At 43.7% G+C, this 27,535-nt stretch overlaps 1 protein-coding gene across 1 annotated transcript in view; it reads right to left on the bottom strand.

Moving 5' to 3' along the window:
• vcp (valosin containing protein) overlaps positions 1–22,809 on the bottom strand; it is a 30,778-nt gene extending 7,969 nt beyond the window's left edge. Inside the window, exons 1-14 of the mRNA XM_003229092.4 lie at positions 22,601–22,809; positions 14,440–14,551; positions 12,844–13,016; positions 11,691–11,833; positions 10,300–10,430; positions 9,678–9,809; positions 9,020–9,122; positions 7,443–7,576; positions 6,436–6,571; positions 5,364–5,476; positions 4,234–4,398; positions 3,986–4,108; positions 1,966–2,178; positions 40–348 (exon numbers count right to left, since the gene is read on the bottom strand). Of these exons, the coding sequence (XP_003229140.1) occupies positions 40–348; positions 1,966–2,178; positions 3,986–4,108; positions 4,234–4,398; positions 5,364–5,476; positions 6,436–6,571; positions 7,443–7,576; positions 9,020–9,122; positions 9,678–9,809; positions 10,300–10,430; positions 11,691–11,833; positions 12,844–13,016; positions 14,440–14,551; positions 22,601–22,617 (2,004 nt within the window). The 5' untranslated portion in view covers positions 22,618–22,809. The remainder of the gene's footprint in view (positions 1–39; positions 349–1,965; positions 2,179–3,985; positions 4,109–4,233; positions 4,399–5,363; positions 5,477–6,435; positions 6,572–7,442; positions 7,577–9,019; positions 9,123–9,677; positions 9,810–10,299; positions 10,431–11,690; positions 11,834–12,843; positions 13,017–14,439; positions 14,552–22,600) is intronic.
• Between the last annotated feature and the right edge of the window lie 4,726 nt (positions 22,810–27,535).

The raw sequence follows: 27,535 nt of genomic DNA, 5'->3' as shown, positions 1-27,535 counted from the left end.
TGCAAAAAGAGGAGGTGGCACCCAAAAGGGCAAACTTGCCTTGGCTACAGGGGACTTCCGCAGGTTGGCCTTGAGGATGGCCACGCGGGACTTCTCATCGGGCAGAGGGATGTAGATCAGCTGGTCCAGACGCCCGGGACGCAGGATGGCCGGGTCGATGATGTCTGGCCGGTTGGTGGCGCCGATGATGAAGACGTTCTTCTTGGTGGACATGCCGTCCATCTCCGTCAGGATCTGGTTGATGACTCTGTCGGCAGCACCGCCACCATCTCCGATGTTCCCTCCACGGGCCTTGGCAATGGAGTCCAGCTCGTCAAAGAAGAGCACACAGGGGGCAGCTTGGCGGGCCTGGGCAGGGAGGGAGAAAAGAGGGGGCCGTGAACCACTGACAGAACAAGTGTCACAGAAATATGATATATAGTTTGAATGATTTGTGTGATGAAAGATGAATGAATGAGACCTAACAATTTGAAGACACCATTCTAAAAAGAATGAGGCCTGTAAAACAACTAGCGTAATTAAAAGTTGCTGATAAGAACTGTGACAAATGATTAACTGTTGACATTCTGATTTGATTAACTTTTTTTGGGGGGGGGGACAACATGTTTACATTAATCAGAGACGATGGCTCTTTTAAGTTAAGGAAATGTTTACAAGATTCCTTACATTAAGAAGGAAGTCAACACAAGCCTTGTATTTGCTAACACCAATCAAGAAGAGTCAACATCTGCCCGGAAACTGAGATGGAATCAACATGTTTCAGGCTGGCCAAACCTTTCAGTAATTTATAACTTTAGGACAACATCAGGGAAATATTGTTATATAAGAGACCTTCTAACATCCCAGAAAGTGTGACAGACAGCAAGCTGTTCACCCACCATGCTCTATGGAGATGGTGTAGTTTGAGAGTGTCAGATCTGCAATGGAAAGCAGAATTCTGGACACATTTGCCTCCTTTTCTCAAGGGAAGAGGAAGGAATGTGTTTTGGAGTCTTGTTCTTGGGGATTTTGAAGGTTTGGCATTTTAGAAGTTTTGGAACTGTGCGTTGGCAGATTTGCAAAGAAGCAGTCTACCCTATAAAATGTTCTTCACTGAGGAAGAGGCAGAGAGGTCTGATGCCTCCATTTGGGCTGCAATGTTCAATAATATATGGAGGGACAAGGTCTGTTCACTCTCAGCGCTTGAGGAACTGACCTCCCTGAGACATCTCTCCACAAACAGAACAAAGCTGCCTGTTTAAGGTCCTAGCTGCCACAAGTTGTAGCCCTCATCCCTCAACAAAGGAATAAATCCAAAGTTCTCTAAGAGAGGAAAAATGATTAACAGCCACAACTGCAAACTAAGGTATATTCAGAAATCAATGAGTATTCAGTGCTGGTTACAGGTGATTAGGGAAACTGGGAGAAGTTGTGGCCACAGCATAAAGATTACGCAGATCACTGGGAAAATGTAATATGGGAACTGTTAGAAAATGGACCGAAATCCAAGTAACTATACACCATTCCTGTAAGACATTAAGCATCTTGTTTTGTTGGTGGGGCGGGTGGCTGTTCTGGGAGATCTGCAGAAGGCACAGAAAGCACCGGTAACAAGTACAATGGTCATGTTACGCAAAGAATACAAAAATGGATGATAGTACAGAACATTCAGTTCAAGTGGATAGATTAGTGAAATGCTACTTTTTCCTTCTCCCTGATTAATCTTGGTTCATAAATTAAACCCTGTTCATGCTGAAGGCCAGTGATTTATAGTACAAGCTGCTAAGACGCAGAAAGGCATCAAGATACACTGTCGTGTACACTATGATAAACTGCTAAATAGCATCTCTGTTGTGTGTGCTTCTTATTGGCTACGAGCGGGAGGCAAAGGGGTCAATCCAGACATAGGACAAAGGAAGGAAATTGCAATGTTAACAGGGACCACCTTAGGAAAGGCCAAAAGGGAGAACAGGGATAGAACCTTACCTTGTCAAAGATCTCGCGGACATTTGCCTCTGACTCCCCAAACCACATAGTGAGCAGCTCTGGCCCCTTGATGGAGATGAAGTTGGCCTGACATTCATTGGCAATGGCTTTGGCCAGCAGGGTCTTCCCACATCCGGGGGGCCCATAGAACAGCACCCCCTTGGAGGGCGTCATGCCAAACTTAAGGAATTTGTCAGGATGCTCCACTGGGTACTGTGGAAAGGAAGAGTCTGTGTCAGTCCAAAGGGATTAAAGGGAGGCGGGCCAAAAGAGAGGACACCCAAACTCCAAACAATTTCCTATTAAGGTGTTCATGCCTGAGGAGTGCTCAGCCACTCTCCAGGGTGCCTTTGGCTTTGCTGACCAGGCTGAGAGATCAAGAAACCAGCAGAAATCCAAAGTTAGCTACAAACTGGACAGGCCACTTCACCTTTTGCTCATGCCCAGCTGGCTAGCAAGGCAAATGGGCCAGAGGGAGCTGAGTAATGAGTTTATGGTGCAAGTAAACCATATTATTACAAACGTAAAATGCATCAAAATAATCCTGCAGCTAGAAAGGAAGAAAATATGGTATACATGGATGCTGTGTTGAAACAGGTCATTAGAGCATTATTTCCAGGATCCCAAATACTACAGCCAGGTGCTTTGAGAAATGCACTGAAAATACACAGCTACATTTCTTGGCAAATATGTCAGTCTAAATCCCCATGTCATATTACAGGTCTTTTTGTTTTGTAAAAGGATTTGGCAGGCACTAAAAGCAGAGGCAGTTCAAACAAGGCACACTTAACAACAACAAGAGAACAGACCACCAGGCCTTTGCACCACGGGCCCCGTCATTAACTAGAGGGACATTCAAAATCTGTGTGCCACCCTTCTCGTCACTAAGACAACCAATTACAGGCCACACTGACAGGTCACTCTTCCTCCAAACACACACTGCAGTTTAACAAACAGGTGGCTGTACTGCCCCCTCTCCTGCCCATCCCTGCCCTTGCAGCACCAACTGACATCTGGGGCAGTGACAGTACGGCACTGCACCTGTTGATGGGCTGCCTGGCAGGAGTGCTATGCAGCAACATCGGGATAAAGGCTGTACTATTTCCACCCCTGGTTTACCTGCACAGAGACACAACTAGCAAAAAGGGGCTCTGTGCAACAGCAAGGCTGAAAAGCAGCCAGTGCTGATCCCTGCAAGCCTTGGGGCAGGGAACCTTCTTTAAACTCCTGCATAACTGAGGAGCAAACTAAACCACTGTTAGAAACTGAGAAGAATCAACTCTTGTAAAGAGAGCAATTAGGATCCGAGAGGATCCTGTGATGAAGGCCTGCTGTTTTCTTTTATTCGTTTCCTAGATCTATGTAGCTCAAGGTATTTATTATTTATTTACCTTATTTCTACCCCTCCTTTCTTTACCCCAAGGAGGACTCAAGGTGGCTTACAAATGGCCTTTATACAGTGCCTTAAGGCATACAAACTTAAACTTGAGATACAATTGGATTAAAATTAATACATACATAATAGCATAATTAATTAAAATACATTCCAATGTTAAAACACATAATCCAGAATCAAAGTCTAAGGTATTTTGATTCCGGCCTGCATGGAGAGTCCACTTCCCCCTTCTTCCCAGAAGGCTTTACTATGTTTTATGGCCCTTTGTTTGAAAGGCTTCTTGTGTCAAGAGGCCTTGCATATAGAAATTTGTGTCAGCATGAAGGACTCTTCTATCAAAGTTGGCTAACATTCTTTTGTCTATCTACTCTTGCATCCGAGCTGTATTACCTGCAACAATAAAATGAGTTTTTGTCTTTTTTAACGTTACTGGAATGTCCTGTGTATCTTCTCTGTTTCCTACCTTGAGCTCATATCTGTCACTGAGTGCTACCCTACACTCCGTTCTGCTACTGATACCAAATATTCCAACAGTCAGTTGGCAGGGAAGGAGCACCTCCCACTTTGCTGACAGGCAGCTCAGCACTCAGTTCTGGCTCCAGCGACCCAGAGTCGAGCCCTTACCTGCACAAGCTCCTGGAGCTCTCTTTTCACATCCTCCAAGCCTCCGATATCTTGCCAGGTCACCTGTGGCACCTCCACCACGGTCTCACGCAGCGCTGAGGGGTTGCTCTGGCTCAGGGCCCACTAGCATTAGCAAAGAGAAAGAGATGGGTGCTAATCAGTGTTTCATTGCCCCAGAGTTGCCCAGACCACTCCCATAATCCTCCACGACAGGGCTGTAAAGACACAATCCCCACCCTCCATCTTACCCTGAAGTCATCCATGGTCACGGCCAGAGAGTTCATCACTTCGGCATCAATGGTCTCGTCCTCAAGGTCAATGAGATCCATCTTCTTCCGGATGGCCTGCAGAGCGGCCTCTGAGCATAGGGCAGCCAAGTCTGCACCGACGTGGCCATGGGTCTCGTTTGCCACCTGAAACAAGGAGGGAGATGCGAATAACCAGGGGATCCAGCCCTAAGGAAAAGGAATCAGCTTCCTCTTGGCTGAAGGTGGCTGGGACAGAATAATAAGAAACCTATGAGGTGAAGTCAAAGGAGGAGAGACAGAGAGAGGCAATAATGCACAAGAAGAATGACACAGCAGCCACCACTCTGTTCTGTTAAGACTTGCTTCCTACTTAGGTAAACCGTGTTCTGTTTTCCTCTGTGCTGAAAAATGGACCTGTAACACATGGCCTCAGTTCTTTAGTGGTGGCTCGAAGAGATGAGTGTTTTTATCACCTACTTGGAATACCCAGACTTCACCAAAGTCATTTGTGCAATAGCTACCTCCAATAAACTGCACAAGGCACTTCACACAATTGCACTTTGCCACCTAGATGATGACAGGAAGTCATAAAACAACTCCAATTTTGCACCAGAAATACTAATTGACCATAGGTTTCTTAATTCAAATGAAAATTAAAACCTTAAATACGCTTTCGAGTTAGTCCCTTGATTGACTATACACTGCTTGATTGACTATATGCTGCTTTCACTTAAAACTTCTCACTGGTGGCATTAGCAATTTGACTTTCCCTTCTGACTAAAGTGTGCATTGCACCTCTTATGAGGATACTTGCTCCTTCCCTTTTAAACGTGTTTTTCCATAGGATTTCTCACTGGATTGTGTCTCCAAAGCACATTCCAAAAGTATTGTATATGGCTGCTCATGTGGCTATTATGTCTTCCCTAACAGTAAAATGGATGCTGCTTTGTGAAAGACACAGTCCTGGAAAGTGGCTTAAAATACTTGAAATAAACTACTTCATGTTTCCATACTGCTGCAGCTGCCTTTCTGTCAACAGTTGTTTTATTACATTTTATGGTCTAATGCAAAAGTGTTATGTTTAGGATAAGATGAGTCTTAATGAGATAAGTTTTAAAAAGAAAACAAACCTGCTCCAGATCAACATCATCAGATAGTTTCATGTTCTTGGTATGGATTTGCAAGATCTCCAGGCGGCCGGTGGCATCCGGAATGCCAATATCGACCTCTCTGTCAAAGCGACCTGCGGCACAAGGGCAACATTCAGATTTGCATCTGAGAAGGAGTCCCCCTCCTAACACAGGCTGCCTAAAACCACTAAGATTCAACCCAACCATCATGGAACACTATGAAGCATTCCTGGGCCTGAATGTGCAAGAAATTGCTGAGCAAATCCTCTCTCTCTCTCTTATGCATCCTATTCCCACCAAGCAGGTATAATCCAGGTATAATCACATAACTATACATACATTTAGTTTTGCCTATGCATTTTTGTTTGTGATGAACAGTGATTTGAATCACTTATCTACAAACTTGTGTGTAGTGATTTTTAAAACTGGATCTTCTCCTTCAAACCTAAAGATTCAAAATTGCACCAGGTATGTTCAGGACAAAAAACTGCAAAGATCCCTGCCAAAAAGCCGAAGAACATGCACCAAATCCTAAAACGCTCCCAGCCAATGTTCTGATAAAGGCAAGTATCCTCTGCCCTCTGTTGCAGCAAGTCTTGAGGAATGAAGCTATTGTGTGGATAGAGGGCTTATGATGGGAGATGCTGCAAATGGGACAAAATGGGACTTTTTCACACTCAACGGCCAGAAGCCTGTTCCTGTATATGTGTGTGTGCCCATACCTTCAATTCTATTGTCAAATGATGGTGACCCTATGCATTTTATAGCAGATTTTGATGCAAAAAATACTCAAAAGATTGTTTGTCTTTGCCTTCCTCTGAATATTATAATCTAACAATCCTGACACTCTTTGACAGTCTCCTAGGCAAAATAGGGGAAGACGGCATGCCATTACTAAAGCAATGTGTGCACTCATACATCAACATCATAGCCTCTAACAACAAGAATTCATACATGTGCTGCCTGGTTGCTAAATTATGAGAAAGAGGAAACCTTCCTTCCAAAATAGGCTTTAATCCACCTCCTGCATTTTGCTCCCCACCACATAGGAGAACACAACAAGCTCAGTTACCAAATCGCCGGAGTGCGGGATCAATGCTGTTGGGTCTGTTGGTAGCGGCCATGACAATCACATGTGCTCTCTGTTTCAGGCCGTCCATGAGGGTCAGCAGCTGAGACACAATGCGCCGTTCCACTTCACCATGTGTCTGTGGAGAGAGCAGGAAGGAAGCATGGAGATCTGGTACAAAAAGGCCCAGCCCCAAGACATGAGCTGGGGAGCATCTCCAACAGAACATCCTCAAAAGGTGAGCTTCAAGGAAAGCCACAAGAGAATCAAATCCAGGCAGTCATATTTAAGCCTTCTTTAAAATGCCTGGGCAAGTGGCTCTCTAAGGGAATTTCCTGTCTCGTACTGAACCTTTCAGATGTTAAGAGAATCAAAGGATGCTCTCTTGAGAAGACCTATCACTTGTAAAACCTCTTTGAAGGCATTTAAGAGTTTCCCCCTGCAATGCTTTGAGACCATGGAATTAATTCATGGCAGAGTTCCAATAAACTCCCAACTCATGTAGCTTTTAGAAAGGATGTAAAGAGTCGTTTTTTTCAATTTGGCCTTTTAAAACATAATTTTAATGGCTTAGCTGTTTAAATGGTCTTTGGCCACAATTCAGCTGCCTGGAGTGCTGAAGTGGAGTGGAAAGGCAGGATACAAATGTCACAATAAGTCACTTTAAAATTCAAGCAAGATAAACTGAGGCAAAGTGCTGACCACCTAATACTACCTTCCTTGCTCTCACAAAGGTCCTTTTATAAAACAGAGGACTCATCAAGGCACATCAATGTCTTGCTATTACCTGGGCACTGCAATTCATAAGAGCATTACGCTTTCCTCAGGAAATCAATTTGAGAGCAGAGGCATGGAATGAAAGCTTTGCTTCTGACTGACCCAAAGCGTTGGCACCAAGTCTAAAGATTCAAGGAAGACCCAACTGTGCTCCCAAATACATTCACCCCTAGCACAAGTGTCTAATTACAAAGGACCCCATTTTCAAAGAAAAGTTCCCACATAACACATACCTTCTCTCTCTTTGGAGCAATGGCATCCAGCTCATCAATGAAGATGATGGCGGGAGCGTTCTTCTCCGCTTCCTCAAAGGCCTTCCGCAGGTTGCTCTCTGACTCACCTGCCAACTTGCTCATAATCTCAGGACCTGAGGCAAAAAAAGAGAACAAAATGCAAATCACATAGGAAGGTGTCAGTAGTGGCAGCAAGCAAGCAGCTCAAGATGGAGGGCTGCTCCTTAGATAAACAGAAGGGCCATTGCCAACCTGCAGCAGCTTCAAGCCTTTCCGACTGAACATCTGAGCTGCATGGAGGACCACTCGCCAGGCCCATTTACCGCATTGCCTGGCTTTCCTCTTTGCCTTTCTCTGTAGTCTGGCCAGGAAGAGGACAACTAACCCTGACAGTGATAAATCATCGCTGTCTTCCATTCGCTAGGTATGGTTTGCACTGCACAAACACAGTTTCCTTTGGGTGCTTAAGATACAGGAGGTTTCCAAGGAGACAGGTCCCAAGGGGCAAGGGAGCAGAGCAAACCTTTCAGACACCCAAAGGGCCCAAGGCAAGAAGCAAAATGCTTCCCTGAAGAAAGGCAGACATGACATACACCTGAAAACGGAGCAGACAGTTCTATTTGAAATCTGTTCATTCTTTTTTGTATTTCTCTGGTCTGTTTTTAACTGATCCAATTCAACAGATTGTCCTTTAGTACTGCCATTGAATTATAGTCTTACTGAAATTGTGGTTCCCTATTTTTTTTTCTTTACAATGTATGCCTTGTAGTCAACCTTTATTATCAGATGAAAATAATACAAAATAAGCTACACAGGAATTTGAAATGCCAGTTACTAGACATGTGGGGGGAGGGGGGAGATTGACAAGAAGACTTTGCTCAATGTAATTGTTTAGAACATTCTAGATGGCTTCTCGGCACCATGATTACGCATCTATTGTGCCAGAAAGGGAAAGCTGACAGAGAAAGAGAGGCCCTTTCCTGTAAGTAGAGCTCTTCACTGCCAGCTAGCTACAAAGTAGATACTAAAACAAGAGATGTTAACAAGGACACTCTTTGTTGTCGAAGGCTTTCATGGCCAGGATCACAGGGTTGTTGTGTGTCTTTCGGGCTGTGTGGCCATGTTCCAGAAGCATTCTCTCCTGACGTTTCGCCCACATCTATGGCAGGCATCCTCAGAGGTTGTGAGGTATGGAGAAAACTAAGCAAAGAGGTAAAGTGATTAACTACACAACATTCACACTGACCTCTCTCACCCTAGACTTTCCACAGATATATATTAACTTCTTTGCTTAGTTTTCTCCATACCTCACAACCTCTGAGGATGCCTGCCATAGATGTGGGCGAAACGTCAGGAGAGAATGCTTCTGGAACATGGCCACACAGCCCGAAAGACACACAACAACCAAGGACACTCTTGCTCGTTGATAAATGCCCAGAACTCTTAAGAAGAACTTCTTCAGCTGAAAGCATACTTCAAGGTCAGATTCCACAACCGAAATTCACCTGTCCTCAAGCGCCTTCTGCTTAATCAAGCGAAGAAGACTGTTCCCTCAGAAAGTGCTGCCCAGAACTCACCATTGATCAGGAAGAAGAAAGCTCCTGTTTCATTAGCCACTGCGCGGGCAATCAGGGTCTTCCCGGTGCCTGGTGGTCCATAAAGCAGGATTCCTCGGGGAGGCTAAAGAAGAGCACATTCCGGTTAGCATTTGAATATTAAATCTCAAATGGTAAACAAGCAGCTCTAGGGTCAGGCAATGTGGCCTGAAATATAGCCCTATTTGGCAAACACTAGTCCAGGGAAAGCACGGCCCAGCAGGGAACCCAGTATGTGCCACACTCTGAAGCCTCCAATTTAAAAAAGGAAAAAATTGAAGAGGCTCTGCTAGAGGCCAGGACATTTCACCAGATTTTGGCACTTTCTCACAGCAGGAAACCGAGGCCCTGAGACCCAGGAAACCTACGTTCTCCACAGCCTCTCCAAAGTCTGTGTGAAGACTTTTCACTTTAAAAGACGAAAAGAGAGGTAAGTAATACATACATGATATTACTAGTAAAATAAAGCTAAAAATAGATGGAACTGAGGGATGGGATATGGGTGGCTCTCCCAGGTTCAGCAGATGGTACACATCAGACCTGGATTACTTTGCCCACGCTTGCACTAAGTCATGGACTTCCAGTGACTCAGAGCACGACAGACATAGTCTGTCTCCAGCAAAGTAAAAGGGAGACTCACCTTCACACCAATGGCCTTGAAAAGGGCTGGGTGCCTCAGGGGGAGCTCCACCATTTCTTTGATTTGGGCCAGCTGCTTCCGGCAGCCTCCAATGTCATCATAGCCCACTTCATTCAGGGACTCCTCTTCATCCTGGCAAAGAGCAAACAAGGAAGACACAATTTAAAAAAAACAGAGAAGTCTACACACAATGAGGCAACCACACCTGCTCTGTTCAAATATTCTGAGTCCTACTATACCAGACATGGGCAAACGTCGGCTCTCCAGGTGTTTTTAGACATCAACTCCCACAATTCCTAACAGCCAAATTGTGGGAGTTGAAGTCCAAAACATCTGATGAGGGCCACAAAGTTTGTCCATGCCTGTAATATGCTTTCAGAACTCTGCTACTTCACTCTTCATCTGAAATAAGGTGAAATCTACACAGAAACACTTTAGCAAAGTGAAGGCAGGGAAAGCCAGGGAACATCTATGCGTGGGCCTTGGACAAGTGCGTCCTTCTCTTCCCTCAAGTGCCAAACTGCAGAAATCCACTATGATCTTCCCCACCGCCCATTGAAAGCAATGCCCTGCTGCTGGCCCTTCTCAAAGGAGTGGCGCAGGAGGGGCTGGCTCCACTCACCTCTCGCTTGATGGGCTCTCCCTCACAGTGGATCACAGTGTCTGGAGCGACAATGCAGTATGGGCTCGGGTCGGTCTCCACTACTTTGAACTCCACGGCACGCATCCCTCCGCGCACCAGGAAGATGTCCCCTGAAATTGCCAGCATTTTAAAGGTTAGGAAGCCTTAAAGGTCAAGCCAGATCCCAATTCTTCCTCACTAAAAAACCATAGCAGTAGGAAGCTGATGCACATTTTCTATATAGATATTTTCACTGTTACAGAATTGTATTGCAAGGGCACAGGAATGGTAGTAATAAGCAAAAGGGCAAGCCTACTATTAACTCTACTGAGACCTGCAAGTCTGTATGAAACATCCATATGGCCCTTCTAGGTGTTCAGAGCCCTTCACATATATTACTTCAACCCGTATAAGTAACAGAGAGTGAAATAAACCACTTTGTAATACTATCCTAGCTATGGTTATTCAGAGATCAAATCCCACAGAATTCAACAAAGCTTATACCCTGCAATTTTGTTTTGAATTTGACCCTGAATCGTTCTAGCTAGCAGGCTTGTTGCTGGGGGGAAAATGGGCTGAGGGAGTTGTGCCTATTCCCCTCCTCTATGCTCTGAACATTAGCAAATCTCTGAACTTCTCTTTTAGGATAGTTAGACTGATTTAGACAAGACTAGGGAATGGGCCACCTTCCAAATGTTGGTGGACTACAAGTCTCAGGCTTCTTCCACACAGCTGTATAAAATCCACATTGAACTGGATGACAGTGTGAACTCAGATAACCCAGTTCAAAGCAGATATTGTGGATGATCTGCCTTGATATTCTGTATGGAAGAACCTTCAGCTGACATACCCAGCACTGGAAGAATGGAGAAAGCAAGCAGAATGGTGCAACCTTGCTGAGACCTCCACCTTAACATCCTGCCATCATGGTGTGATAAACACTGTCCAATACTTGACCGGTCACACATAAAAAGGTCCCCAGGGTTGTAACCACTTCCTTTCTGATCTTTTCCAATTAAGAACCTTCCCATGTCTTCTTTGGCTTTTCCCAAACCACAACCCTTCACAAGTTTTCAGCTACTAATTTCACTACCTCCAGACACCAGCCCTGCTGACCAGGATTAACAATAATTTGTGCCGTAGTAAAGACAGTGATGGACCGGAATTGAAGATGTCTGGCTTGGACAATCCAGCAGCACAAAAATATCTAATGCTGGTTCAGAGAACTCTGCTGCAATGTCAGAGCCCACTCCAATTAATAGGAGGCCACAGGCCTTCCATTGCTCAGGAGTTGCCAAGTGAATAGAATCAGCCAAAGAAAACAGACTTTTCTGCAGCCAAAGTAAAACTCTGTAACTTCTGTCCAAAGACTTAATGTCCGCTGCCATTACCTTTTCTGATTGGTCGGTATGCTTCCAGGAAGTAGGGTTTGAGGTAGACCTCAAACAGGTTCCCTGTGATCCCTTCCACAGTGTCATCGATGGGCAGCACGTGAATCCGTTTGCCATACTTCACATCTGGACACGGCTGGATGCTGAAAAGCAAGGGGGATCATTTCTGAGCCTTAAGAGGTTTCATTCTTGTTCAGAATGGAGGAAACTTCTCCTCAGCTGCAGCCAGGTGCTAGGCACAGGTGCCGAGTCTTGATGAAAAGCCCAAGGACAGTCTAACTACCCAATCCTGTCCCACACAGAGCACCCTGCAATACAGCATTTCTGCCCACGGCAAATGGGACTCCTTCTCTTCCGAGACACCAGAGAGGTAGTGCTACTCAAAGAAGTTTCTAAGACAGCAACCTCAATCCTGGGTGACACATTAGTAACCATCCCACCTTTCCCCACACAATGCAATGGCTTTTCTAAACTATGCTAGTTATAGAACAACCAAACAAGTTTAACTTATGCCAACTGAAAAAAAAGTGTCCTTCCTCAAACTGGTGTTTAAAATTCCTGATGCTCTACTTTTAAAAATAAAAATACAGGCAGGATGTATCTGTGGAGAACCATTTAGATTTGTTATGGCCTCCTGGCTACAGACAGGAGGAGTATCCTTAGTCTGAGGAGCCCCAGTCTGGCATTTTGTTTCCTTCCTTTTTTCCAGTGTATGGAGAAGACTGCTTCTTAATTGCTTCCTCTTTTGCTTTGCCTAGAGCAGTGCCTCCTAACCTTCGATCCTCCAAATGTTTTGGACTTGAGCTCCCATATGTCTTAATACCTGGTAAATTGGCATGGATTTATGGGAGTTGAAGTCCAAAACAACTGGGGGACCAAAGGTTGGGAACCACTGGCCTAGAGGATCGAGTATTAACTGAAACAGATTAATATTCTATTCCTAAAAGCCACTGATTTAGTACAGCAGGACTTTTTTCTACTGAGCTCAAACCAAATGCCACCAGCATTAATAGTCTTCTCTAGAAGGGATCTCTAGAAGCAATGAGAAGATGAGAAAACATGTCCATGAGTGCAAGACAATATGCTCAGTGAAGCCTAGTCCCAGTTGCTCCTCTATTAGCTCAGCAGGCTTAGCTGGATACGCTGCCCTTACCTGATCACATCTCCCAGGCGCACCCTCAGGTTGTTGCGAACCACTCTGTTCATGCGGATTTTCTCATCAGAGCAGGTGTCATCGGACAACACAATACACACTGCTTCCCTCCTCTTCTTCCCTTTCAGCAGGACTGTGTCTCCCCTGAAGAGTTGCAGTTCATCCATTTTGGCCTGTAAGTGGTGAACGTGAGAAAAGAAGGAATTCAGAGTTGCAAAAGTCATTATTTCTTCTCAGAGTATAACTTGTGTTCTATCAGAGGTCAAAGAAGCATCCAGATAAAAACAAGCACACCTAAACAGGGGCAAATGCAAGGCAAGAGAGGGAATGACCCGTCATGGAATGCTATGTACCGTATTTTTCGCTTTATAGGACGCACTTTTTTTCCCCAAAAAATAGAGGGGAAAAGTCAGTGCGTCTTATAAACGCAATGTGCCCATTCTCCCTTCCTGGATGCGTCGGCAGACGCATTCCTGGATGCGGCAGACGCATCCAGGCAGAGAGAATGGGGCGCGCGCACGCACACATCGCCCCACATCGCTTCCTGAGGAGAGGGAAGCCTCTCTGTGTCTGTCCTTTTCCTTCAGCCTCAACTTAACCCTTGAAGAAGAAGGAGGAGAGGGAAACAACCCCAGCCTGAGCCTCCCTCTCCCTTCGCCTCAACTTTCCCTCTTCCTTGCTTCCTTTCTTTTCGGCTGCCAGACAATCTCCTCCGCGCTGCCCTCTCTCCTTCCCTTCTTTCTCTTTCTCCGGCTCCTCCCAAAGCGAGGAAGAACTCCCCCGAACTTAAGGACCTTCATTCATTTCGCCCGGACACAGAAAAAGGGAAGCCAAGGCATGGGGCGCGCGCACGCACACATCGCAGAGAGAATGGGGCGCGCAGAGAGAATGGCGCGCGCGCACGGCACACATCGCCCCATTCTCCCTTCCTGGATGCGTCTGCCGACACATCCAGGAAGGGAGAATGTGCCCATTCTCCCTGCCTGGACGCAGATCTGGATCTGCGTCCAGGCAGGGAGAATGGGGCGATGTGTGCCGTGCGCGCGCGCGCACGGCACACATCGCCCCATTTTGCCCTTAGTTCCTGGATGCGTCTTATCATCCGGTGCGTCCAATAAAGCGAAAAATACGGTAAATGTTCTTCTTTAAAAATAAACATTGCATTTTGGTAAAGGGGCATGCCTTAGTATTGGAGAAGTTGGTGACTAAATGATAAAAGGTAAAGGTTTCCCCTGACGTTAAGTCCAGTCATGTCTGACTCTGGGGGTTTGTGCTCATCTCCATTTCTAAGCCGAAGAGCCGGCGTTGTCTGTAGATCTTGCAATGTTCAGCAAATTCAAATCTTGGATAAATTCCTCATCAATGGTTAGGATATCTGCCAGGCTTTCATGAAATACTCTTCCAATCTTATAGCCATTCATGTTAAAATAATCAATTGTCACATAATGTGAAGACCTCTTTCTGAAAGCCTAGAGCGAGTGGCCAAATGTCACACACAGTTGCCCTATGTGGACAAAGTTCCTATGTTATGTGTAAGATTGGCTGGTAAATTGCAGAAAGAGCTGTGGGATTTCCTACCAGTTATGTTGAACTCACCTGGGACAATGACACAACACTGTTGTCCTCGTTAATTGCTTCATCAACAATCAACCGATTAGGCCTGTTCTTCTGCTTAAGAATTGCAGTCGATAAGTCATCACTTTTGGAACTGTAGTAAAATAAGAGAATTGGAGTTTAAGAAACAGAGACACGCCTCAACCCATCCCTGAACGGTTGCCTTTGTTTCCCCATCTCTTAAATCAACCTGTTTGAAAAGCAAGAACAACATCCCATAGAATATGAATGCTTTTATCCATACAAGAGTCCTTTATTCAGTTTTTCATTATCAAGTCAGCTGCAGGCCAAAATCCAGAGTCTCTGCATTAAAGCAGCAAATAGCACTTCCAACACAAGATAAATCACCTGCCTTTATCATTTAAGTGGCAAGAAGACAGGAATCCCTTCTGATGGATAGCGAAGCAAGGTTTTCTCTCCTGTGCTTTTCAGCAAGGAAGGACATTTTTTCTTTTCATGAACTGGATGCTCAGAAGTCTCCAGAGACCATAACTCTAGAAAACCTGCTGACTCTACAGATTTACAGAAGATACCCACTTTAACAGCTGTCTAAACAACAGCAGAAGGGGGGATGCAAGGTTGTACAGTTGTCCTTCCATACCTGAAATTTTGACTTACGAATCTAATTATTCACGGATTTGATTTAAAATGATTTAGTTAGGAATCTCCAGTTCCTCTAGTGTGACTCTCTACTCCGTTCCCCCCAGTGATGTTGGAGGACCTGGAGATTCACAGATTTTATTAAAATGTTCTCTCTAGGAATCTCTAGGCCCATGAGTGTACTTCTGTGATCAGCTTCCAGCAGAAGTAAACCACAGAGTTGTGCTGGAAGACCCAGAAATTCTGGGTTAAAAATAGCAATTTCATGCAGTTTTTCCCCTTTTTTCCATTGAAATCCTGCACCCTTAGGGGTTGGCCCCATGAAATGACTGCAATTATGAAAAATGTGTCCTTTTAACTTGCCACACAGAGGGAACCCAGCATTCACCCGTCTCACACAGGGAATTAACCTTAACAGAAGTAAAGGCTGCACCAACTCTTTAAGGTTGAGATTAATATCAGTACCTGAACTGTGTCCTAAAAGTGCAACAGCATGACTGCATTAAACTGTCTAGCAATCCAGTTTCTGTGAGCAGGTGGTATGCCAGATTCCATGTTACCTGCAGCCTACTGCAAGGTTTTGAGGCAGCCTTTGTCTTGCTGGTCCCTCTCGAAAGTCCAGTCACAATAAAGGCACAATAGGCATTTAAAGGCTAATAGTGCGGCAAAGCTGGACCCTCTCTGTGCAAGGGATCCTGACATTTAGCCAGGCATTATCGCCTCCAGCATTCATTACTCCTTCCAGCGCCTCCCAGGCTCTCGGCATCCAGAATTAGCAAGACAAGGATCAGAGAATGTAAAACCAGATAAGCAGGAGCACCCACTGAAGAACCCTAGGAAGTGGAAAGCACCTTGTCACTTGCTCCTGCTGGAAGACACAGAAGTCCTGAGGATGGCCCCTTATGACACCCCCATGCCACTATCAGCACCAAGGAAAGAAACTGCTTCATACAGAATGCAGATTAACTATGGGATTTGCCACCACCAAACCTGGACAGCTTTAAAGGAGGGAATTTGTTTGTGGAGAACAATGGCTACTACTCATGCTGGCTATATTTTACCTCTAGTATTATATACCAGTTGCTAGGGTATCTGAGCTAGAGGGGTGATTTTTGCCTGCTGTCTGGCTAGTGGGCTTCCCAGTAAGGCAACTGGTTTGCCATTTTGAGGATAGAACACTTAAAATGGCAAACCAGTTGGACAGGCCTTTGTTCAGATATCTTCTGACCTTACTAAGAACAACCGAGGCCACTTTGCTTTTAAATTAGGATCAAAGCAAAAAATTCTGAAAGCAAAGACATCAACCAAAGAAAACACTGAGCAGAAGGAAAGCAGAGTAAAATGATTTGTCAAGAGGACAAATGGTTCTACCCATTTGTCTCTCAGGGGTTGTCCCTGGTTCTACCCATTTGTCTCTCAGGGGTTGAAACTTGGAAAGTCAGTTATGTGTGTGTGGATTTTTTTGTTTTTTTGTTTGTTTGTTGTTTTGCTCTCTTCTGCTCTTTTTTTTCAATTCTTCTTTCCTGTAACACCTTTTGTGCTCCCAATTTCACTATATATAATGTTGAAAACTCAATAAAAATTACATTAAAAAAAGAGGACCCTAGTTCTGTAAGTACAAAAGAGTAGCTTTCAATTAACCCTAACAGAAAGTGAAACTGAGCAGCCTTCCTTCAAGTTTGAAACTAAAAGGTTTGTCAGAGACTACTGAAAAGGGGAATTCCTTGAGGGGGTTTTAAAAAAAATCCTATCAAGAAAGTTTGAAGTTCAACTAAAATAAGAAAATCTCTAAAACATGCAGTGAGCAAAACTCAAGAGTACCTAATAGCAACTAGTGAGTGTTGGTAAGGTGGAGCATGGAAGCAGCAAATGACCGGATTCTCAAAAGCGTCTGCCATAATTATTTGTTTATTAGGTGCCATAAGCCTTTCTGTGAGATTTAAAGACGTGCACCAAGGGAGGGAGCTTCAATTGACAACACAGCTGCTAGGGTGCCTTTTAGCTGCTTCAAAACAAGTTATCACTAATTTTTGGTACGCTAGGCAAGAAATAGAATTTCTATACTAAACGAAAAGACTTATGGCAAATCTTGCGCAAAAATATATCTAGCTCAACAGAATTACTGGGAACCTGGAGTGATAGTTAAGAAGGCAAAACATGACTACCACAGATGACAGCTGGAGTCCATTTTGCCAAAAGGTTGCAGAGAACAAGAGATTTATTGTCTTGCAGGTTTTAGAAGGTTGTTTTACCAGGATGCAGTAAGTGCACTAAAAAACCAAAGGCAGAACCCCAAGCAATGGTACATTTGCATTTCCAAGTATCTCTCATTTCACCTGAGAACCTACAGCCAATGAAAGAGAATAGCACACAGACCTGAAGGCTCCAGGGGTTTTGTTACAGCCACAAACAGCAGGCAAAGGTTTTAGCCAGTTACTTGAGGGCCATCAGCTAAGAACAGAGCTGAAGACATATACATATATCCTAGGAAGCTGAGCATCTACAACCTGGACTTTTGCCACCAAATATGGGTAGGGATAGTTGCCTTCCTGCTCTAGTTCTGACCATTCAAACCTATTCTAGAAGACTATTTACTCGTAAGGTTCTTATTACCAATCTTGCTACCTGACAGATTTTCACATGACAAATGGTGCAAAAGGACAGTGAAGGCCAGCAAAACAATACGTGCCTCTAGGGACCCAGAAAGCCAAGGACAGAAGAATTAAAATAAGCATTCTGGAGACTTATGCTGTTAGCAACCCTGAAAGATGTGGAAATCAGGGCTACCTCAAATTTTATGGTATTTCAGCTGGGGGAGTACAGCTCAATGTCAGAGAACAAGATATGGATTTAAAATGGAACAGGTTCAGCATTTCTCAGCCAGGGTGGAAAAGACTTTTCTGAAAGTCAGGAAAACTGCTGGCACTCTGGGAATGAGCCAGAGAAGCCATCAATATGACCTTGTTAAGATGGCTTTGAGAGAGCCAGGATGATGTTGTGGATGGAGCACGGGACTACAACTCTGGAGACCAAGGTTCAACTTGCCACTCAACCATGGAAATCCTCTAAGTAACCTTGAGCGAGTCACAAATTCTCATCCCCAAGAAATCTTCTGACAACGTTGTGACTTTTAGGTACACAAAGGCAACAAAAAGATAGCCTGGTATGCTTTCTGTTTTTAAAGAACAGGGCCCTTCTTGGCTAAGTAATGAGATTGCCAAAAAAATAAAGACGAAGACATTCTCCAGCCCTCGTTCATATGGGCAATGTTGAGCACTTCACTTTTTATGCACCCAAATCACTAAAAAGAAAGGGGTGGGGAGATACTACAAGGAGCAATGTGTTTGAAATGTTGCCTGTCTCAGTTATGGCTCAGCCTCAACTGATATTTTTTCCTCTCACTCTTTCCAAAAGCAGTTACCAAGTCAGCAATGTGAACATTTTTGCTGAACATTTTAGTCTAACAACAGAATATATAGATTCTCTTTTCTTTTAAGTCAGATACCGAAGTTGCTTTCAATTCCAAGACAACAGTGAGCTGTTCAGCAGTGGAACTCTCTGCCCTGGCATGTGGTGGACGTGCCTTCTTTGGAGGCTTTTAAGCAGAGGCTGTATGGCTATCTGTCGTGGGTGCTTTGAATGTGATTTTCCTGCTTCTTGGCAGGGAGCTGGACTGGATGGCCCATGAGATCTCTTTCAACACTATGATTCTATTATTCTAACAGAGTCCAAACAATGCTGTGAAGAGCCCAACAAAAAACTAGAGCTAAGCCATTCATAACCACCTAGTTCTGATTCAATAAAAAGTAAGAGTATGAGTTCCTGATGCTGGTATCACAAAACAGCTGCTTCTGCCAAGGACTTGCATTAGAAGTATATACTCATGAACAACTAACATGTTAATGTGCTTAAAAGTATGTTAGACCCATGGGCATGATCGTCTATGGAGAGCAGGTGCAACTTTCAAGATACAAAACAAGACGGACAGACCAATTTGGCCTATGTTCCATTGAGCCACAAGGGATCAGATGAGAAGTAACTGGCAGAAAGAGCGATACCAACTGCCCTGTCGGAGACTGAAAAGGCATCAGAGACGAAGGGCAACACTGCTTGCCTTGCCCCAAAGGATGGTTTATCAAGGTCTGCAGAAACTCAAGGCCTTGGGAGACTTGGGAGTGGGAAAAGACTCTTATCTCTGGCCAACAATTCCCCTCCTGGGATAATCTCAAGGACTCCACTTTCAGAGATAAGAAATGCACAGTCACAAATGGAAGAACTAGCAAGGAATCCCAAGCAACTGGAAAAAAGGACTGGGGAAGGGAGTTGATTATTATTATTATGATTATTCTCCAAACAATGGACTACGGCAGTTCCTTCTTAGGCAGCAAAAGGGGAAAGGCCCTTGTTAGAGGATGTCTCAGCCTTCAGACTGAGCAGAGGATATGGATATCACCTTGCACCATTTTGAGATGAGCAAACTCCCTAGTCTGGTCCATGTTCTCAGGTCTGTAGCTCCTGTCCTCTCTACTCATCTCCACAAATCCCATCAGTCCTGTGGGGCTACACTAAGCCTGGGAAAAATGAGGCACAGGCATTGTTTTTAAAGGATGGTCCTTAAACTTGCGGAAGTCCACATGTTCTGGATTTCCACTTCTAGGATTCCCAATTCTTGGGCTGGGGCCTTGGAGGGGAGTCCAAAATTTCTCGAGGACCAAGGACTGAAGATCTATCATAAAGCAGCATGGGCCTAAACAGGACCTGGGAACCTCATGGAAGGGCCACCACAACAGCACCCCAAAGTTTTATTCTTTTCAAGACCACAGACCCCTTTGAGAATTTGGTGAAAGAAAAACCTTCCCAACTTTCACCCTTGCAATAAAGAAACAGAGGGGGTTATACTTTATTGTTGTTGTTATTTATACCCTACTTTATCTCTCCCAAAGGGGACTCAAAGTCCTCTTTCACATACTCCCCTCAAGGAATCTCCTGAAGGTGCAACTACACTGCAGAATTAAGGCAGTTTCTATGTTCAGTGCTATGGAATTCTAGGAGTTGTAGTTTAGCCAAGTCTTTAGCCTTCTCTGCCAAGGAGTGCTGGGGCCTCGCCAAAGACAAATCCTCTGATTCCATAGCACTGTAACTGTACCCTTTGTCCACTGCTAGACACCCCTTGCCCCAGAGACACCCCAAGCAGCCTTGGGTTAAAAGCCAGGGCAGTGATGATTATATTTATTTATATCCTGCTTTTATTTCTTAGATGAAACTCACAGCAGATTACAACACTGAAACAAAATGATTTACGATTAAAAAAAACACCAAGATAGAATTAAACATAGAATTTTTTAAAGCAAATAGTTAAAATCACATAAAGCATGTGGGGACGGAGGGAGGGAAACCCATTAGAACAGGAAACTTTCCTCTAGGTGGTTAGCTGTTTTGTGCTGAAAACACATTCAAAGAAGCTTATATTCAATACTAAAATTGTATCACCAGACACAATGAATCTTTGTGAAAAAAAGGACTGTGGTTAAGACTATGTGTGCATGCTTGCTTGTCATAAAGCTCTACCTACAATGTACATACAATAAATAAATATGCCTCCATACAGCCTCCACCCCCTAAGGGAAGAAACCACGAAAACCCAGGCTAGCTCTCGGCCTCCTTTCACTTCCTCCTTCCGCCCCAATGACTCGGCAGAACCGGAGCAGGAAGTGGCCTCTTGGAAGAAGAGGAGGGCCAAAAATAAGAGTCATAGAGTTGGAAGAGACTCCATGGGCCATCCTGTCTAACACCCCTTTTGCTAGGCAAGAAATAAAACCAAAACCCTCCTGGCAGAGGCCCATACAGCCTGTTTAAAAACCCCAAGAGAAAAGAGACTCCACCAGGCTCCCAGGAGGAAGCAGACTTTGCTGCCAAACAAGAAGTCCTTCCTCATGTTGAAGTGGGATCTCTTTTCCTACCATTTGAATCCATGGCTCCATTGTGTCATAGTCTCCAAAACAGCTTGTTCCTACTTCAATGAGGCATCCTTTCAAATATCAGCCTCTTCTTCCAATCCAATGCAGTCAGTCTGGATTATAGCGCAGTGTAGATCCAACCTAAGACTTCCCTCGATCTAGACCAGTGGTTCTCAACCTCTGGGTCCCCAAATGTTTTGGCCTACAACTCCCAGAAATCCTAACAGCTGGTAAACTGCCTCGGATTTCTGGGAGTTGTAGGCCAAAACACCTGGGGACCCACAGGTTGAGAACCACTGATCTAGACACTATCGTATTGATGCCGCCTAGAATCGCATTGGCCCTTTTGGCTGTTGCATCACATTCTCCGCTCACATTCAGTCATATATATTATTATTTTCAAGCCATGGCTATATTACTTTCCTCCATCCAGACACAAGAATGTTTTAACGTTTGCATATTTATACATATTAATTATATGCTAATGCTTTTATGTTGAACCGTTTTGAGTCTCCTTCGGGAGAGATAAAGCAAGGGGGAAATAAACATCATAATAGACTCCTATGGATGCAGCCAAGAATCGCATCGGCCTTTTGAACTGTTGTAACCAAACACTTGGCTCATGTCCGGATTGTGGGTCCACTAAGGTCCCTTCTACGCTGCCATATAAAACCCAAATTATCTACTTTGAACTGGATTTTATGGCAGTGTAGACTCATAACCCAAAGCAGATAATGTGGGCCATCTGCTTTGATAATCTGGATTATATGGCAGTGTAGAAGGAGCCTAAGGCCCCTTCTACACTGCCATATAAAATCCATACCTGCTTTGAACTGGATTATATGGCAGTGTGGACTCAAATAACCCAAAACAGATAATGTGGATTATTATCTGCTTTGATAATCTAGATTATATGGCAGTGTAGAAGGAGCCCAACACTCCCAGATCCCTTTCAATGCAGTTTCCAATCAGGGCCCCTTCTACACAGCTATATAAAACCAGATTATCTGCATTGAACTGGATTATATGACAGTGTAGACTCATACAATCCAATTCAAAACTGGTAATGTGAATTATTATCTACTTTGATATTCTGAAGTATATGACAGTGTGGACTCAGATAATTCAGCTCAAAGCAGATAATGTGGACTATTATTTGCCATATTTTCTAGATTATATGGCAGTGTACAAGGGGCCTACAGTGACAAATAAAATGCAGATTATCCGCTTTGAACTGAATTATATGGCAGTGTAGACTCATATAACCCAAAGCAGATAATGTGGATTATTATCTGCCTTGATATTATGGGTTATATGGCAGTGCGGGCCCAGATAATCCAGTTCGAAACGGATAATGCGGGTTATCTGTTTTGATAATCCGGGCTATAAAGCCTTTCCTAATCCGGCGTGGTGAGTAGGCCTTCCGCCCCATTGTCTTGCAGCAGCGCCTTCCATTTGGGGCCTGCTTCCCAGAGCGAGGCCTGACTCGCGTGTTTCCTCCTCCCGGGCCTTTCCTGGGCGAGTGCGGCCTAGCAGTGCGGGCCTCCCCGGCTCTCGCGTGCTTCCCTCCCCGAGGGGAAACTCACTCCGGTCCCGAGGCCATGGTGGCGGCTTCAGCGGCGAAGGGAAGGTGGCTGGGCCTACTCGCCGCGGGCTTTCCTGCTCTCTGCGTCCGTTGAAGGCGGCTCTCGGTCTCGCTCTCTCCGTCGCCTCGCGGGATGCTTCCCTCAACGCCGACTCATCGGGAGTGACGCTCCGCCCGGCTTGACTAGGCCGCACTCTGCCTAGCAACAGGTGGCGCCTCAGCCAATCAGGAAAAATTAAAGGCAAAGAGCCGGCCCCGCTCCGCCAATCAGGAGGGGGATAATAAAAAAACCCCACACACACTCTTTCTCCAAAGAGGCGGGTTCCCACCCTGGCAACGGAAGAGCCAATCAGAAAAAAGATGCGCCAATGCCGGAGAAAATATAGATAGGAAGTCCCGCCCTTGTTCTCTTTCTGCCTAGCGACGCCGGCTGATTTGGTTAGCGTCACAAGAGCAGCAACGAATAGGAAATGTACAAGTCGATGATTGACACAGCGCTCCACTTATGGAGGGCTTCACGAGAGACTGCAGATCTGAAGCCGGGATGCAGCGCTGCCGCGTTGATTGACAGGGAGGAGGCGGGACTTGGATGCGGAAGTAGTTTCTGCCCAGGGTTTTCTGGACTGTGCAACGTCATTGGGGAGGGGAGAGTGCTTCTGAGTAAGTGCAGAAGGCAGTCAGCCTCAACGACCAAAAAAATTGGGCAGGAAAAGGCTTCTTTTTGGATTATAGCTACCAAGCACTGAGCAGATGGGTGATATTCAATAATATTTGAATTAACATGCAAAATTTTAAATGTATATGAAGTAACAGGATGGGAAATCTACATATGTACATAATATATACATGTTATGACAAATATTATATACCAAAACATTATAATTATTCCAAACTATGTCTCTTCACTATGTTGAACTCGCGTCGAGCCAGAAATAATAATAATTATTATTACTTACAGTAAATTATTATTATTATTATTATTTACAGTAGAGTCTCACTTATCCAAGCTAAACGGGCCAGCAAAAGCTTGGATAAGTAAATATCTTGGATAATAAGGAAGGATTAAGGAAAAGCCTATTAAACATCAAATTAGATTATGATTTTACAAATTAAGCACCAAAACATCATGTTTTACAACAAATTTGACAGAAAAAGCAGTTCAATACGCAGTAATATTATGTTGTAATTACTGTATTTACGAATTAGCACCAAAATATCACGATATATTGAAAACATTGACTACAAAAATGGCTTGGATAATCCAGAAACTTGGATAAGCGAGGCTTGGATAAGTGAGACTCTACTGTATATACATATTATGACAAATATTATATACCAAAACATAATTATTCCAACCTATGTCTCTTCACTAAGTTGAAGAGACATATTTCTAGTGTCAAGCCAGAAATAAAATTATTATTACAGTAGAGTCTCACTTATCCAAGCTAAACGGGCTGGCAGAACGTTGGATAAGTAAATATGTTGGATAATAAGGAGAGATTAAGAAAAAGCCTATTAAACATCAAATTAGGTTATGATTTTACAAATTAAGCACCAAAACATCATGTTATACAACAAATTTGGCAGAAAAAGTAGTTCATTACACATTAATGCTATGTAGTAATTACTGTATTTATGAATTTAGCACCAAAATATCACAATGCATTGAAAACATTGACTACAAAAATGCATTGGATAATCCAGAACCTTGGATAAGTGAGAGTTGGATAAGTGAAACTCTGCTGTATTATTATTACTTACTTACTTGGGTCCCCGACATTGTCCGGGTTATTTGAAAAAGTCAGTTTTAAATTGTGAAAAATGCCTAAAGTTGTGGGTGAACTACAACTCACAGCATGCCAGCTTGACCCCCAGAAATTAAGTACAGTAGAGTCTCACTTATCCAACATAAACAGGCCGGCAGAATGTTGGATAAGCGAATATGTTGGATAATAAGGAGGCATTAAGGAAAAGCCTATTAAACATCAAATTAGGTTATGATTTTACAAATTAATCACCAAAACATCATGTTATACAACAAATCTGATAGAAAAAGTTGTTCAATAGGCAGTAAGGTTATGTTGTAATTCCTCTATTTATGAATTTAGCACCAAAATATCATGATATATTGAAAACATTGACTACAAAAATGCGTTGGATAATCCAGAACGTTGGATAAGCGAGTGTTGGGTAAGTGAGACTCTACTGTACCTAAAGTTTGTTATGTTGAGCAAGTTTACTCTAGATGCATCATCGGTGGGGTTCAGTGTGATCTCTGGCTGTAGGGTAAACTACAACTCCCACTATGGTGAGTCAGTCCCTTTAAACCTCTCCAGTATGTTGAGTCAGTTATAGGGGTTCTGTGTGCCAGATTTGGTCCAGGTCCATCATCAGTGGAGGTCAAATTTTCCTGGTTGCAGGTGAACTACAACTCCCAGAAAGGAAGGCCAGTTCCCCCCAAACCCCTCCAGTAATCCAATTTTGGCATGGCACGTTTGTGTGCCAAGTTTGGTCCAAATCCATCCGTGTTTGGGTTCACAGTTCTCTTTGGGTGTAGGTGAACTACAACTCCCACAAATCAAGGTAAATTTCCCCCAAAGACGTCCAGTATTTTTTGCTGGTCATGGGAGCTCTGTATGCCAAGTTTAGTCCAATTCCACCATTGGTGGAGTTCAGAGTGCTCATCGATTGCAAGTGAACTATAAATCCCAGTACAGAGGAGTCTCACTTATCCAACGTAAACAGGCTGGCAGAACATTATATAAGTGAATATGTTGGATAATAAGGAGAGATTAAGGAAAAGCCTATCAAACATAGGGCTGTGCCGCAGGCGGGAGAGCAAGCCAGCTGCAATTAACTGCAATGAATCACTCTGACCAGGAGGTCATGAGTTCGAGCCCCGCTCGGAGCCTATGTTTGTTTGTCTTTGTTCCATGTTAAAAGGCATTGAATGTTTGCCTATATGTGTAATGTGATCTGCCCTGAGTCCCCTTCGGGGTGAGAAGGGCGGAATATAAATGCTGTAAATAAACAAACAAATAAATAAATATCAAATTAGGTTATGATTTACAAATTAAGCACCAAAACATCATGTTATACAACAAATCTGATAGAAAAAGTTGTTCAATAGGCAGTAAGGTTATGTTGTAATTCCTCTATTTATGAATTTAGCACCAAAATATCATGATATATTGAAAACATTGACTACAAAAATGCGTTGGATAATCCAGAATGTTGGATAAGCGAGTGTTGGATAAGTGAGACTCTACTGTACCTACAACTCCAAAATGTCCAGGCCAATTTCCCTCAAAACCCACCAGTGTTCACATTTTGGCGTATTGAGTATACATGCCAAATTTGATCCAGATCCATCATGGTTTGGGTTCATAGTGCGCTCTTGATGTAGGTGAACTACAACTCCTATACATCCTTCCAAAGCCCTCCGGTATTTTTTGTTGGTCATGGGGGTTTTCTGCGTCGAGTGAGTTCCAGGTACATCATTAGTGGAGTTCAGAGTACTCTTAGATTGCTTCCCAGTCCCTACAACTCCTAGAAATCATGGTAAATTCTCCCCAACTCTGTAATATGTTCAGTTGCAGATCAATTCCTCTGTTTGCTGTGTGTATAGAAAAGAATAGGAAAGGGTTAAGGGAGAGGCAGTGGGCGGGGTCATGCAAATTCCGTACCAATGAAGTGACTAAGAAACATTGGGATGTCTGTGATGCAGGAAAAACAAAAAATATGAGGAAATTGTCTCCAAATGAAAGCCTTTCACATGGGTGGTGGGAAGTATAGTGTTTGTGGAGGATATTGGCAGGGCTCTTGGACATGTTCACGGTGCTCGCTATAACCTGCAATGTCATTGAAAGAAGGGCCATTAGTGTCTCCTGAGCAGTGGGAGCTATAGTAAGAGCCTGTGTGTAAGTGGACACCCAGCCACACACAAACATACCTATTTTCACTTTTATTATGTGTATGGATTACGCTATGTAACACGATTTTTGTTCTTGGGTTATAATTGCCACTTCCTAATTGGTTTTATCATAGAAACATGGGAAACATTTATTAAACTGCAAAAACTTTGCTATCTACCAATTGAGAAAAGTTAAAAATGCCATATTTTTATTAAGGAAAATTACAAACGAAGCACCTAGATGGAAGCAAATAATAGTACTGTACTCTCCTCAGCCACAAAAATTGATAAGTAGGGAGTTTATCAAAGTTATAGTATGGTATTAATAAAGCCTGCACCTTCAAAGCGCAACATTTCTACTTCAAAAGCATGGCAAGATTCACAAATGTGTGAGAAGAGCAACATTTTATCACCTCTAATGAATAGATGATTTATTTGCAAAGGCAAGGAAATGTTTTTTATCAAGTATCTCCTCTCTCCTTACTATGTATTTGTAACAAGATACAGTTCTACATCAAAGCATTACTCAAAATAGCAACGTCTCCTGTTAGAATTCATAATTGTTCAGAGCTTTATCTATTATGCTAAAAACATCAATTTTCATCAATTTGCCTCTTTACAAACATATCTGGAAAGGGCCGTATGGCCATGTTCTAGAAGCATTCTCTCCTGAAGTTTCGCCCACGTCTATGGCAGGCATCCTCAGAGGTTGTGAAATCTGTTGGAAACTAGGCAAGTGGGGTTTATATATCTGTGGAATGATGTCCAGGGTGGGAGAAGGAACTCTTGTCTGTTTGAGGCAAGTGTGAATGTTGCAATTGGCCTTGCAGCTTCAAAGCAGGGCCTGCTAACACCTCTCCAAACAAAGGATTCCCCCAGACAAGAAGCAGCCAGGCTTTGAAGCTCTAAGCCTATTAAATGCTATCGTTTCAATAGGGTTCACCATGACCCACAACTTTGCCAATCCACATGAAGTCTAGGAATGTATCCCATGTGGATAAGAGAACCATCGCTTGATCTCTG

The sequence above is a fragment of the Anolis carolinensis genome, chromosome 2, assembly GCF_035594765.1.
Source record: "Anolis carolinensis isolate JA03-04 chromosome 2, rAnoCar3.1.pri, whole genome shotgun sequence".
Taxonomy (NCBI): Eukaryota; Metazoa; Chordata; class Lepidosauria; order Squamata; family Dactyloidae; genus Anolis; species Anolis carolinensis.
The sequence above is the reverse complement of the archived record's forward strand: the minus strand, read 5'-3'. Positions and strand labels throughout refer to the sequence as shown.